Source organism: Somniosus microcephalus, chromosome 11, assembly GCF_052327205.1.
Source record: "Somniosus microcephalus isolate GS21.2 chromosome 11, FLI_Smic_1.0, whole genome shotgun sequence".
In the NCBI taxonomy this organism is placed as follows: domain Eukaryota; kingdom Metazoa; phylum Chordata; class Chondrichthyes; order Squaliformes; family Somniosidae; genus Somniosus; species Somniosus microcephalus.
In genome coordinates this window covers 30,997,214-31,010,348 of record NC_140997.1, presented here as the reverse complement: position 1 = coordinate 31,010,348, position 13,135 = coordinate 30,997,214, and the positions used below count along the sequence as shown (strand labels likewise).

General features: G+C 44.5%; 1 protein-coding gene across 2 annotated transcripts in view; it reads right to left on the bottom strand.

Annotated features, from left to right (window-relative positions):
• Positions 1–10,778, bottom strand: part of pigq (phosphatidylinositol glycan anchor biosynthesis, class Q) — a 43,533-nt gene extending 32,755 nt beyond the window's left edge. The window contains exons 1-2 of one of the 2 annotated variants that reach the window (XM_086000429.1): positions 10,386–10,778; positions 4,622–5,341 (exon numbers count right to left, since the gene is read on the bottom strand). In XM_086000429.1, the coding sequence (XP_085856555.1) occupies positions 4,622–5,310 (689 nt within the window). In that variant the 5' untranslated portion in view covers positions 5,311–5,341; positions 10,386–10,778. The other variant, XM_086000428.1, reaches the window with a different exon arrangement.
• Positions 10,779–13,135: the final 2,357 nt, after the last annotated feature.

Genomic DNA, 13,135 nt, shown 5'->3' with positions numbered 1-13,135 from the left:
GCTCTTAGTTAAACTTGTTTAGGTTTATAAATATTTTGCCCACAAAGTTGCTGGAAGTGTGAGCTGATAATGGTGCAGCGAAGGCAACAGGGCATCTGGGACCTTGGTAAACAACAGGACAGCGTAACTCCTTAACCAATGAGATTAAAGGATTGAGAAATAAACAGGGGAAGGACTGAGAAGGAGGGTGAATTAGAGTGAGTGAATTCAATGTCAAATCAGGTACAGAAAGAGAAATAAAGAGGGGGAAATGTTGGATTAAGAGACAGAAAAGTAAGATTAAAAAAAAATTAATTTGACATTTAAAAAATCTCCAACAGCAATTCACATCCTAAAGGAATGAGACTCCACACTTATAATTGTTCACTTTCTGGGCAAGTTGACTGTTAATGACTGCCAATCATCACATTGTAAAAAGGGTACTTATGCTGTTAATTACTAGACTTAGATCTCTGTGGCGAGTTTAATGGGCAATGAATGTGTAAATGCAGCAACTTTATGAAAAACATGGGTAGGTTAAAGGCGAGTTACTGTTTTTGCGAAGCTAATCAGTGCCAATCGGCCAGCAACTTGTAGCGATTCGCAATTCATGGGGTGTCTCTTTCTCAACAGAAGTTGCTAGCCGATTTGCGCATTAATAACGGCGTGCGTCATTCAGATGCCTTTATTCAGCAAAATCTGGGCCATTGTCATACAGTGGCTACTTGATACACCAGACTTCAGAGTTTAAATTTTATCTTAGTCCCTTGCATAAAATTGTATTGACATCTACTTCAATATATTAAGTAAAATGTCAATATATCCAAGTAATTGTGATTCCACTCAACTTTTGCACATGTTTCTAGCCCACACTAGAGCAACAGTACTGACTGTTTTCTTATTTAGTCTTATGCTGACTGTTCCACACACCAGGAGTCAGAGAGCAGAACAACAAACCAACACTGCACGATAATGCAGGGGTACAGAGACAGTTTTCACAGTGCAAGCATATCAATAGTAGCATTCTATGAGAGAGGGAGACTGCTGCAGTTAGAAAAGTGGGATCGTCCCAGTGTCATTATACACTCAAGTATCAATAAAGTTTGTTTGCTGGTCTCCATGACCTTCAATATATCGAAACAGCTCAAAGCTCAAATCTAATCTGTTCGGCTGAAGCATGGGCTCGGCCCTTTTGAGGCAAAGTTCCTTTCTGCAATCTTTTTCCAGGCATCTTTTTAAGTGCATAACGTACAATTTCATTGCTTTTAAAAAAAGTATATAGGTTTTTCTTCAATTCACCACTTTATTTGAACAAATGGCAAAAAAATTTCGGTCAATCACAGAATGGCTTTGATTTTAATCCCCCTCGCCCAGCGAGAATGGTGTGGCAGGGGTTAAAATTAGGCTGAGTCGACTTATTGGCCTGAGGTCGCTCCCTTCCCGCTTTCAAGTCAGCTGAGGTTTCCGCTACAAGCAGGCAGGGGTTACTTTGAATTCAAAGTCGTGGCCTAATGACATGTAATCTTAACGAAAAGTCGGGGGAGCCCAGCACGGTTTGGAACCCGACAGCAGAACCATGACAGGAAGCGCCGACTGGCCAGAAGAGGCCAACATAAGTTTAAAAAAAATTACTTTTGTCAGAATTCCTTGTGGGCCAGGAACAGTAGTGCTCCCACCCAACACCCCCGGTCCCTCAAGGAATCCTTGGGCCTCCCCAGCCCCGGCCTCCCACTGATCGAAGTAGAACCCCTGTTTGATCGCCACTGCACCACCCCCTCCTCCCACTGACTGCCGGGGACCGTTTTCACAAGTCCCCAACTGTGGGCTTTAAAAAAAAATTAATTTACAGGATGTGGCCGTCACTGGCAGGGCCAGCATTTATTGCCCATCTCTAATTGCCCTCGAGAAGGTGGTGGTGGGCTGCCTTCTTGAACCGTTGCAGCCCGTGTGGTGATGGTACTCCCACAGTGCTGTTAGGGAGGGAGTTCCAGGATTTTGACCCAGCGGCGATGAAGGAACGGCAATATATTTCCAAGTCAGGATGGTGTGTGACTTAGAGGGGAACTTGGAGGTGGTGGTGTTCCCATGCACCTGCTGCCCTTGTCCTTCTAGGCAGTAGAGGTCGTGGGTTTGGACAGGTGCTGTCGAAGAAGCCTTGGCGAGTTGCTGCAGTGCATCTTGTAGATGGTACACACTGCAGCCACGGTGTGCCGGTGGTGGAGGGAGTGAATGTTTAAGGTGGTGGATGGGGTGCCAATCAAGCGGGCTGCTTTCTGCTGGATGGTGTCGAGCTTCTTGAGTGTTGTTGGAGCTGCACTCATCCAGGCAAGTGGAGAGTATTCCATCTCCACTTGATCGTGGCCTCCTGCTGCCAAATTCCTGCTCCTGCCCGCCGACCTGGTAGAGGATATGACCGGGTTTGGGTGAGACTCTGGGAACATTTATGTAAATGAGATCCTGCCATTAAGATAGGCAGGGCCTCAACATCCCTGGAGTCTCGGGATGAGCCGCCTGCCTTGAGGCTCACGTGCACCATTCTTCCCCCCGCCCCCCCCCCCACCCCCTCAACCCACCTTTCAAATCGGGGCCAATGACTTTTATACAGGTGTCCCTACCCTCTTTGGTACCAATCCCTTAGTAACAGTGTAACTACACAACCAACAGACTGAAGCTTGAACAACACAGAAATAAAAAGCTTTTAACTTTACTTCAACTTTGCAAATTTTCTTCTGTAATATTTGAAAAGTATGGCACAGCGAATCAATACATCTTCCTTAAATTTATGGGATCTAATTCTCCTACTTGCTGGCTTTAAGAGTCTGACATGAAATGAGTTGGATCAGTCTCAAGGCAGCCGTAGGGAGCTTGGGCCAAAAACATAAAACTATTTCCAATTTGGCACTCTCACTCAAACAGACCCATGTAGGAAATTTAAGATATTACGCTGGTACAGCAGAGGATATTCTTCCGAGGCTAGAGCTGAGGCACATTGTTGTGGCAGAGTAGAGAAAGTTTTACTCTGCGTTTAACTTATGCTGTACCTGACGTGGTAGTGGCTGTTGTTGACAAAAGTTGCCCAAAAATTAAAAAAAGTATTACATTTACCAGGGCAAACATACTTCATTATAATAAGCAGAACACTTATTTTAAAACCTCAAAAAAAGGTACTCGGATTTAAAGTGTAAATTTTTACAAGAGCTAATCATTTTGATTAATATCGTCAAAGTTTGTGGAATCATGTGACTTTGAAATGTGTGCGTATGACTTTTAAATTTCAAGCACACGGATAAAAACAATTACAGAAATAAATGAGCTTTAAACCTTTCCAGACCATGAGCAGGTTATTTCATTTGGGTGCAATCAGGCTGCTAGCACCAGGCTAGACAGCTTACTTTGCAGCAGCAGGTCTTGGTTTGGCACTTTACAGATCAATCTTGTTATTTATTTTTTAAGTACAAGCTAAGGTGAAGAGAGTTTGTATTGCAGACATTGTTTGCTGTGAAGTAGGTTGAGACTTTTTTTTAAACCTTGGTCTTGTTTTAATACCACTTTTCTATTTTTGTCAACAGCAGCCATTGATTAGGCACAGCACAGGTTAAATGCAAAGTAAAACTTCTCCACTCTGCCACAACAATGAACCTTAACTTTCTCACTCCCTTCAATTTCCTAATTTCTTGCTCAGTCTCCTTATAAAGCACTGTACTTAAAAAAAAAATAAAGTGTTAAAATATACTAAACATTCTTTTTTATAAACTATATTTGCATTCAAGGTTACTTTAGATTAAAATACTGGGTGAAAGATGCTTTAAGGGGTTCTATGTTTTGAGAAATCTTCATGCCCACTATAAACTACAGGAAACTCTTTTTTATCCGGCACCGACGGGACCGGCGTGGTGCCGGTTTATCAAAAAGTCCGGATTACAGAGAGGTATAGTAAAAGGTACGAGAGCCCCGTACACAGCCACAGATCCAGGCTTCCCTGTTGCATAGCAACAGGTGCAGGAACCCCGGTTACACAGCCACAGATCCAGGCGTCCCTGTTGCATAGCAACAGGTGCAGGAACCCCGGTTACACGGCCACAGATCCAGGAACTGCCACTAATATGAAGTAAAACTTACCTGAACCTACTCCTGAATTTTGCCGGTTAACAGAGATTTCCGGTTATTTAGGTGCCGGTAAATCGAGAGTTTCCTGTACACTGATTATTCCAGTTTCACTGGTGACATTAATAGTGAAGCTAGAACACAAGAACAAATCAAATAGGAGGAGTAGGCCATTCAGCCCGTCGAGCCTGCTCCATCATTTATAATAAGACCGTGACTGATCTGTTACCTCAACTCCACCTTCCTGCACTATCCCCATATCCCTTGATTCCCTTAGTATCCAAAAATCTATCCATCCAGGAGCTTCTACCCTGACAGATAAGCACCTTACCTTGCTGGACAGCTACTAAATAAAAGTCCAAAGTGCAAGAGTTCAAGCAGTCTACACATAGTTCCTGCAAAGTCTGCAATACAAACTCACTTGACTTTAGCTTACACTTAAAAATACATTTAAAAAAACTAGTGGCAATTGACCACCTTGCCTATAAGCTGAAGTAAAATTAGGGTCGATTTTGCAATTTTCTCCAATATCAATTACCTGCTTTTGCAGATACTAGATACAAAAGACAGCAGGAACAAAAGTACCACACACACAGGTACTGACGCTTGCTTCACAAGTTCCACAACAATACTTGCTTCTCGGCCTTCTGACTGCCAGTGAGTAAACTTAATTGGAGTTTCATCATATTTATCAATCAGAAACAAGAGCTCGCATTTAGCGACAGTATCAAATATTGTGGCAAAATCTGAAGTAATAGCTTCTGACTCCACTCCAGCCTTATGGCTGTCTCCTGGGATGTTAGTGTCCAGACCATGTAACTTTGACAGCATAACCTTGCGTTGATCGTAGTGGATTAAGATAACATTTTCCTTGTTGCTCTTACTATCTTGTTGAACCACTTGACAGTTGAAAACCGATTTGTTTTCTTTCTCCTGCGTTAGCTGGAACCAGAGATCGTGCGGAAAGATGGAACTCAGATCTTCCAGAAACTGACTGAGGTCTTCTTTTGCCTGGGAGTTATGGCTGCTCCAGGACCCAAGCACAGAAACATTTACTGTAGTCACATCCCTAATCTGCTCGAGGTACTGTTTCACTTGGCCAGGGATGAAAGGATAGTGAATAACTGCCAGGACAACTGCAGCATTCTGCTCTGGAATCCAGCGACCGATCAGTAGGCCACTTTCTGCTTCAGGGCAGCAACTCGGAAAAAACACCTTGAAAGCCATGTTATGACTTCACAAATTCTTGGCTTTGTGTCTGTAAAGAAAATCAGAGCTAGGGTTACTGAAGTTGCTGTACCTGAAACACTGATCTTTAATGAAAATGTTGGGTGTTTAACAATCACTTTTTGTTGAATAAAGTTCATGCTACAATATCTATAATAATCACTATAATTAAAATGGCACGTTTCCCCAATGGCGTAATTTGTCAACACAGTGTGCAGCCAATCCATAGAGACTGATCTCAGCCAGGGTGGCAGTAATGGTGTTACTCAATTGGCCTCAGTTCCCTGGGTTAGGGAGGGGTAAATCAGCTTGGGTCATTGTTCCTGATTGCTACTCAATGATCCCCAGTTCATGTACATGTATGGGCAGAAATAGGCTTGGCTGTGATGCCTGTACTCTCCACCGCATCTCAAATAATCTGCCAACTTCACTCTTAAAAAATATACTCCCAAGTTCATCCTAGACGGGAAAGACAATCTCGGATTCCTTTGCTTAATGACCAAGCATCTCCTCCAGCCCCTATCCATCCTGTAATGCCAAGTGCCAGGAGCTGATGAGCTTCTTTATTTCAAAGGCTATCCATGCAGCTCCCTCATTCACCAAAGTCTCCCCCCATTTTCCCTGCCCCATGCAGCTTTTTCCCCCAAATTGTCTTCAACTTTTTTCCCCATCTCCCACTTAGCCTTCGCCAGACTCATTCCTTCCATGAGAATTATCCTTCAATTCCTTTCCGTACTAACTGCTTACCACTCACCTTCCTCTTCTTGCCCCAACAATTTAAACAACTCCCTAAGCATGGCACCATTCCCTCCCCATCACCACCTTCTCAAAAATCCCACCCTTGATCCAAAACAAATCCCACTGCCCTGCTCTTTCCCTGTAGCCCTATATCCTCCTCTGCTTCAAATGTTTATCTACTCTTCCCTTAAAAAATGCAATGGTCTCTGCCTCAACTAATCCCCGTGGCAACGCATTCCATGCTTTAACATATTACATAAAGAAATTTCTCTTAACCTCTCCTCACTCTCAGTGACAATTTTAAATTGATGACCCCTCACTCGTGACTCGCCAAACAGAGGAAACAGTCTTTCCTATTCACCCGGTTAAAACACCACATAATTTAAAATCTCTTCTTAGTCTTCTCTGTTCCAGTAGAAATAGTCCCAATATCGCCTCATAACTATAGTTTCTATCCCTGGTATCATCCTGGTGAATCTACACTTTGCAATCTCCTATCCAGTTCCATCCTTCCTGCAGCATCAAGACTGCTCTCATCAAAGTCACCAATGGCATTCTCTGTGACAACGGTGGTTTATTATTCCCCCTCACCATGGTATCCAAAACAGTCAACCACTTCATTATCTTCTGCCGCCTCTTCACTGCAGTTCAGCTCCAGGGGCTGCTCTCGCTTGGTTCCACTCCTAACTGTCCCAATGTAGTCAGCTAATCAACAGCAATAGCTTCTTTCCCACCCCCATACAGTGACCTTTGGAATAGCTCAAGGTTCCCTCTTTTTCCTCATTTACATGCTGCCTCGTGGAAGCATTATCTGGAAGCATGAGATCAGCTCCAACTTAAATGCTGATGATAGCAGATTTACCTTGCCGCTACCACCACCATCTTTAGAAACATAGAAGATAGGAGCAGGAGTAGGCCATTCGGCCCCTCGAGCCTGCTCCGCCATTCAATGAGATCATGGCTGATCATCCAAATTCAGTACCCTGTCCCTGCCTTCTCCCTATATCCCTTGATTCCTTTAGCCTTAAGAAATATATCTAACTCCTTCTTGAATATATTTAATGAATTGGCCTCAACTGCCTTCTGTGGTAGAGAATTCCACAGGTTCACCACTCTCTGGGTGAAGACTACCTTTCTTTTGTCAGACTACCTCTCTAACCTCAAGTTCTGGATAAGTCAAAACTTTCTCCAACTGAACATTGGGAAAACTAAATCTACCTTATTTAGCTCCCGCCATAAATTCTGTAATCTTGTTCCCAACTCCACACCCCCTTCTTGGCTGCTCATTAAGAATGAAGCCAATAGTGCACAACCTCATTGTGTTTGATCCCAAGCTGACCTTCCTACCCATTGCCAAGGGGGGCACGGTGGCATAGTGGTTAGCACTGTTGCCTCACAGCGCCAGGGACCCGGGTTCAAATCTGGCCTCGGGCGACTGTCTGTGTGGAGTTTGCACATTCTCCCTGTGTCTGCGTGGGTTTCCTCCGGGTGCTCTGGTTTCCTCCCACAGTCCAAAGATGTGCAGGTTAGGTTGATTTGGCTATGATAAATTGACCCTTAGTGTTAGGGGATTAAATACGTGGGGTTACGGGGATAGGGTGGGATATGTGTCGGTGCAGGCTCGATGGGCCGAAATGGCCTCTATCTGCACTGTAGATTCTGTGATTCTGTGAACCCATACTCTCATTTCTGCCTCGCCCAACAACCTCTGAAATCCTTATCCACGTTTTCATTACTTTAAGATGACTTCTCCAACGCTCTCCTTGCTGACACCTGAACTATGCAAATTGAAAACTGCAACGTTCACATTCTGCCCCACTCACCCATCACACTGTACTCACCAACCTCTACTGGATCTCTTTCCTCCAATCCACTGAATTCAAAATCATAATACTGGTTTACAAATTCCTTCATAGCTCCAGCTCAGTTTACCTCTGCAAACTCATCCAGCCCTGTATGCTACCAATCCATCAACTCGGGACTCTGATGCAAACTTCCATCTTTTCACTCCTCCATCCGTTGCAGAGGTTTCAGCCAGCTCAGCCCTACACTCTGGAACTCCTGCCCAAAACCTCTTTGCTTTGCTAATTCTCTCCTCAAAATGTTTTTTTTTTTTAAACCATGCCTTTGTTCATCGCAACTCTTGCACCAATGTTTGCTGTCCACTCTCTATATGAAGCATTTTGGACATTTTCTGTTAAAATATGCTATAAAATGCACAAACATTTATAAATAAATACATATACAGTATATGCACACAAGAATGGCATCAAACTTTAGTATGATTCTACATCTTCATGAGGAAACAGCAATAAACGCTGAGACGCCAAGCAAAAATAAAGACTAAAATGGCATAATTGGGAATACCATTTCTTTATTTTAGTATGATAGATCGGTGATGTACCATTCATCAGGACTGACAAGCCATATTGATTTAAAATTCCCTACTGCTGTATATAAAGGTGTCAGCTGTGGCTCAGTTGGTAGTACTCTTGCCTGAGTCAGAAGGTTGTGGGTTCAAATCCCACTCCAGAGACTTCAGCACAAAGATCTAGGCTGACACTCCAGTGCAGTGCTAAGGGAATGCTGCACTGTCGGAGGTGCCGTCTTTCAGATGAGACGTTAAACGTCTGCTCTGCAGGTGGACTTGAAAGATCCCATGGCACTATTTTGAAGAGGAGCAGGGGAGTTATCCCAGGTGTCCTGGCCAATATTTATCCCTCAGTCAACATCACTAAAACAGATTATCTGGTCACTATCACATTGGTGTTTGTGGGAGCTTGCTGCCACGTTTCCTACATTACAACAGTGATTACACTTCAAAAATTCTTCATTGGCTGTAAAGCGCTTTGGGACGCCCGGAGGTCGTGAAAGATGCTATAGAAATTCAAGACTTTCTTTATCACGCTTAAAAAGAAACATGTTCTGTCTGTTTAAATCTGCATTACTTCCACTGATTACGTTTTCCTGACGCCAACAGCAAACATACAACAACAAAAACTTGTATTTATATAGCATATTTAATGTAGTAAAACGTCCCAAGGCACTTCACAGGAGTATCATGAGACAAAAAAAAATTGACATCGAGCCATATAAGGAGAAATTAGGGCAGATGACCAAAAGCTTGGTCAAAGAGGTAGGTTTTAAGGAGCGTCTTAAAGGAGGAAAGAGAGGTAGAGAGGCGGAGAGGTTTAGGGAGGGAATTCCAGAGCTTAGGGCCTAGGCAACAGAAGGCACGGCCACCAATGGTTGAGCGATTATAATCAGGGATGCTCAATAGGGCAGAATTAGAGGAGCGCAGATATCTCAGGAGGGATGTGGGGCTGGAGGAGATTACAGAGATAGGGAGGGGCGAGGCCGTGGAGGGATTTGAAAACAAGGATGAGAATTTTGAAATCGAGACATTGCTTAACCGGGAGCCAATGTAGGTCAGCAAGCACAGGGGTGATAGGTAAACGGGACTCGGTGTGAGTTTGGACACGGAGCAGCCGAGTTTTGGATGACCTCAAGTTTACGTAGGGTAGAATGTGGGAGGCCAGCCAGGAGTGCGTTGGAATAGTCAAGTCTGGAGGTAACAAAGGCATGGCTGAGGGTTTCAGCAGCCGATGAGCTGAGGCAAGGGCAGAGACGGACGCTGTTACGGAGGTGGAAATAGGTGGTCTTAGTTATGCTGCAGATGTGTGGTCGGAAACTCATTTCAAGGTCAAATATGACACCAAGGTTGCAAACAGTGTGGTTCAGCCTCAGACAAACGTTAGGGAGAGGGTATGGAGTCGGCGGCTACGGAACGGAGTTTGTGGCAGGGACCGAAAACAATAATCAATAATGTATGCATCAGCTTAATCAGCAATCCTTGACTAACACTGCGCCAGCTCACACTGGTATGGACTTACAAGGACACAGCCACTTTATTGTAGCGCGGGCACATTCCTCTCGGTTTCTGGGTTACTTGGTGGTCTGCATCGCTTCAGACTTCAGCCCCCCGCAAAAAATAACGCCTCCACGCCGCGAGGTTTCCGCTACAGCATCCAGCGGGACGACGGATGGCCGAGTCCCCGGCAGTCCAGGGCCCGGGTTGCCGAACGCTCTGTCCTCGGTGTCCTTGGTGGCCCGGTTGTTATGGAAACCGAGCGGCCCGGGCCGGCTCGCCGAGGCTGCGTGACGCACAGAAACAGCAGGCTTGCCCTTTCGGCCCATGACGGTCTTTCCTTACAAACATCGCCCCCCACAAGCCGGGACCGAACCGCCACCTTCCCTCCCCAAAAAAACCCAAACACCACAACCCGGTTACCGAACGCCGCGCGTGCATCGGGAAAAGCGTCCCCGTCTCATCGCACCTGGCAACCAAGCCGAAAGGCGGTGCAACCTCTAAACCAGCCCGGCTGCTCACTCGGGGCCCCGGCCAGCGATGGAGCACATGCGCTCCAGAATTGAAAGAGTAACCAAGTATGCGGGTTTGCACGCAAACAGTTTATTTACTAGTACGATAGCAAAATACTGCAGATGCTGGAAATCCGAAATAACAGAAAATGCTGGGAAAACTCAGCAGGCCAACCAACATCCATGGAGAGAAAATAGAGTCAATGTTTCGGGTGAAAACCCTTTGTCAAGACTAAAGAAGCACAGGAAATGAAATAGATTAAGAAGCCAGGCTGGGAGAGATTTACTGCTGGTTTGCAATTGGCAGATTTCACGAGAACCGTCAAATACCTCTAAACCTACAGTTACTTTTTAAACTGCAGCCTTCCTACAACACCTGAAAACGTTAACTCTCTTTCTCTCTCTCTCCACAGATGCTGCTTGAGTGTTCCCTGCATTTTCTGTTTTATATTTCAGATTTCCAGCATCCGCACTATTTTTTGCTTTCGGAATACCTTGATTATTTTGGTCGAACAGTGAGCAAAAAAGCCGTTACAAAAGCAAATGACTGTGGATGCTGGAAATCTGAACTAGAAACGGAAAATGCTGGAAATACTCAGCGGGCCAGGCAGCATCTGTGGAGAGAGAGAAACCGAGTTAACGTTTCAGGTCTGTAAAGTCTGTGGGTTGTTTAGTTAATTAATACACAGACTCCAAGAGTAACTTAAAGCAGGACTTTACTATTCGAAGGTCAGGGCGAATCTGCCCAATAACTCCTGGCACAACACTTATATATAGGTGTGGTCACCGTCGGTATTACCGTATACAGAAGCCAAACAAAGTAGTGCCACACCTAAAATAGTTCTCTTAAAGGTGAACGGTTACATACAATAGTTCTCTTAAAGGTAGACGGGTACATACACTACAAGGTCGATGACCTTTCGTCAGAACTGGAAAAAGTTAGAGATGTAACAGATTTTAAGCAGGTGCAGAGGCAGGCAAAAGGGGGAGGGGAGGGACGATTAAACGACAAAAAGGATGATAGTACAAAACAAAAGGAGGTGGTAATGGGACAAGTAAAGAAACAAAAGATGAGTCAAGAAAAGGTGTAAATAGGAATGGCAGAATCATCAACAGCTGCCATGTGAAAAAATAGGGGCAGAGGTTATGGTCTGAAATTGTTGAACTCAATGTTGAATCCAGAAGGTTGTAAAGTGCCTAAGCTGTTCCTTGAGCTTACGTTGAGCTTCGTTGGAACAGTGTAAAAGGCCGAGGTCAGAGTGGGAGTGGAGCAGAGAATTAAAGTGACAGGCGAGTGGAAGCTCGGGGTCCTGCTTACGGACTGAACGGAGGTGTTCCGCAAAGTGGTCACACAATCTGCATTTAGTCTCCCCAATGTAGAGGAGACGGCAGTGTGAGCAGCGAATACAGTATATTAAATTACAAGAAGTACAAGTAAATCGCTGTTTCACCTGGAAGGAGTGTTTGGGGTCCTGGATGGTGGGAAGGGAGGAGGTGAAAGGACAGATATTGCATCTCCTGCGCTTGCATGGCAAGGTGCTGTGGGATGGGGAGGGGCTGTTGGGGGTGATTGAGGAGTGGACATGGGTGTCTCGGAGGGAACGGTCCCTTCGGAATGCTGAAAGGGGAGGGGAGGGGAAGATGTGTTTGATGGTGGGATCACGCTGGAGGTTGCGGAAAGGGCGGACGATGATCTGTTGAATGTGGAGGCTGGTGGGGTGAAAGGTGAAGATAAGGGGACCCCTATCGTGATTCTGGGAGGGAGGGAAAAGCAGAAGTGCGGGAAATGGAACGGACACGGTCGAGGGCCATGTCAACCATGGTAGAGCAAAAAACATTCTTGGTTTAGTATGTACACTTAGATTTTAAGTGATTAATAAAATAGCCATTGTGGTACACATTACACACTCTTTGTGCAGCATGTTTAGAATATGCAATATTACATAGAATTACATATATTTACATAGGATATACAGCACAGAAACTGGCCATTCGGCCCAACCAGTCCATGCAGGCACTTATGCTCCACATGAGCCTCCTCCCATCCTTCCTCATCTAACTCTATCAGCATAACCCTCTATTCCCTTCTATCTCATATGCTTACCTAGACTCCATTAAAGTCATCTATGCTATTTGCCTCAACTACTATTGCAGATGGAATAACTGGTTTTCAATTTGGAAAAGTTTTTATTATTAGTTAGCATATCAGCATTTCAAGATTCCCTATGCTTTATCATCATATACATATCATCAACTATTATTAACATTTAATGATATTAATTTATTGCTTTGAAATACATTTCTATTTGTGATTTGATTAAAACCATCAAACATTTAAAGAAACACAATGGCTCCTAACGTTGATTGTAATAAATGCCCATGTCTGTTCAAATTGATCTAATTTTTATTTAACAGTATGGTAGGTCTTGTAACGTTACTCATAGTGAGTTGGAAGTTGAGGTGTTTTATCATGTGTACCCATTAAGCCCCAAGAGCAACAATGTCTCTCTCGATTAGCAGAGACAGAGATCCTACCTCATGCCTTACAGAACAGGGCATATCCTCAACCTCCTGCATCGACAGGGTGTCTCTCCCTTCTTCACCACAATTTTCTACCCTCAAAAGGCTTTCTCTTTGCATGCTCACAGTAGAATATGCATGTCTCCTCACACCATTCGAAAGGGTCATGTTCCGCTCCCCTGCCCTG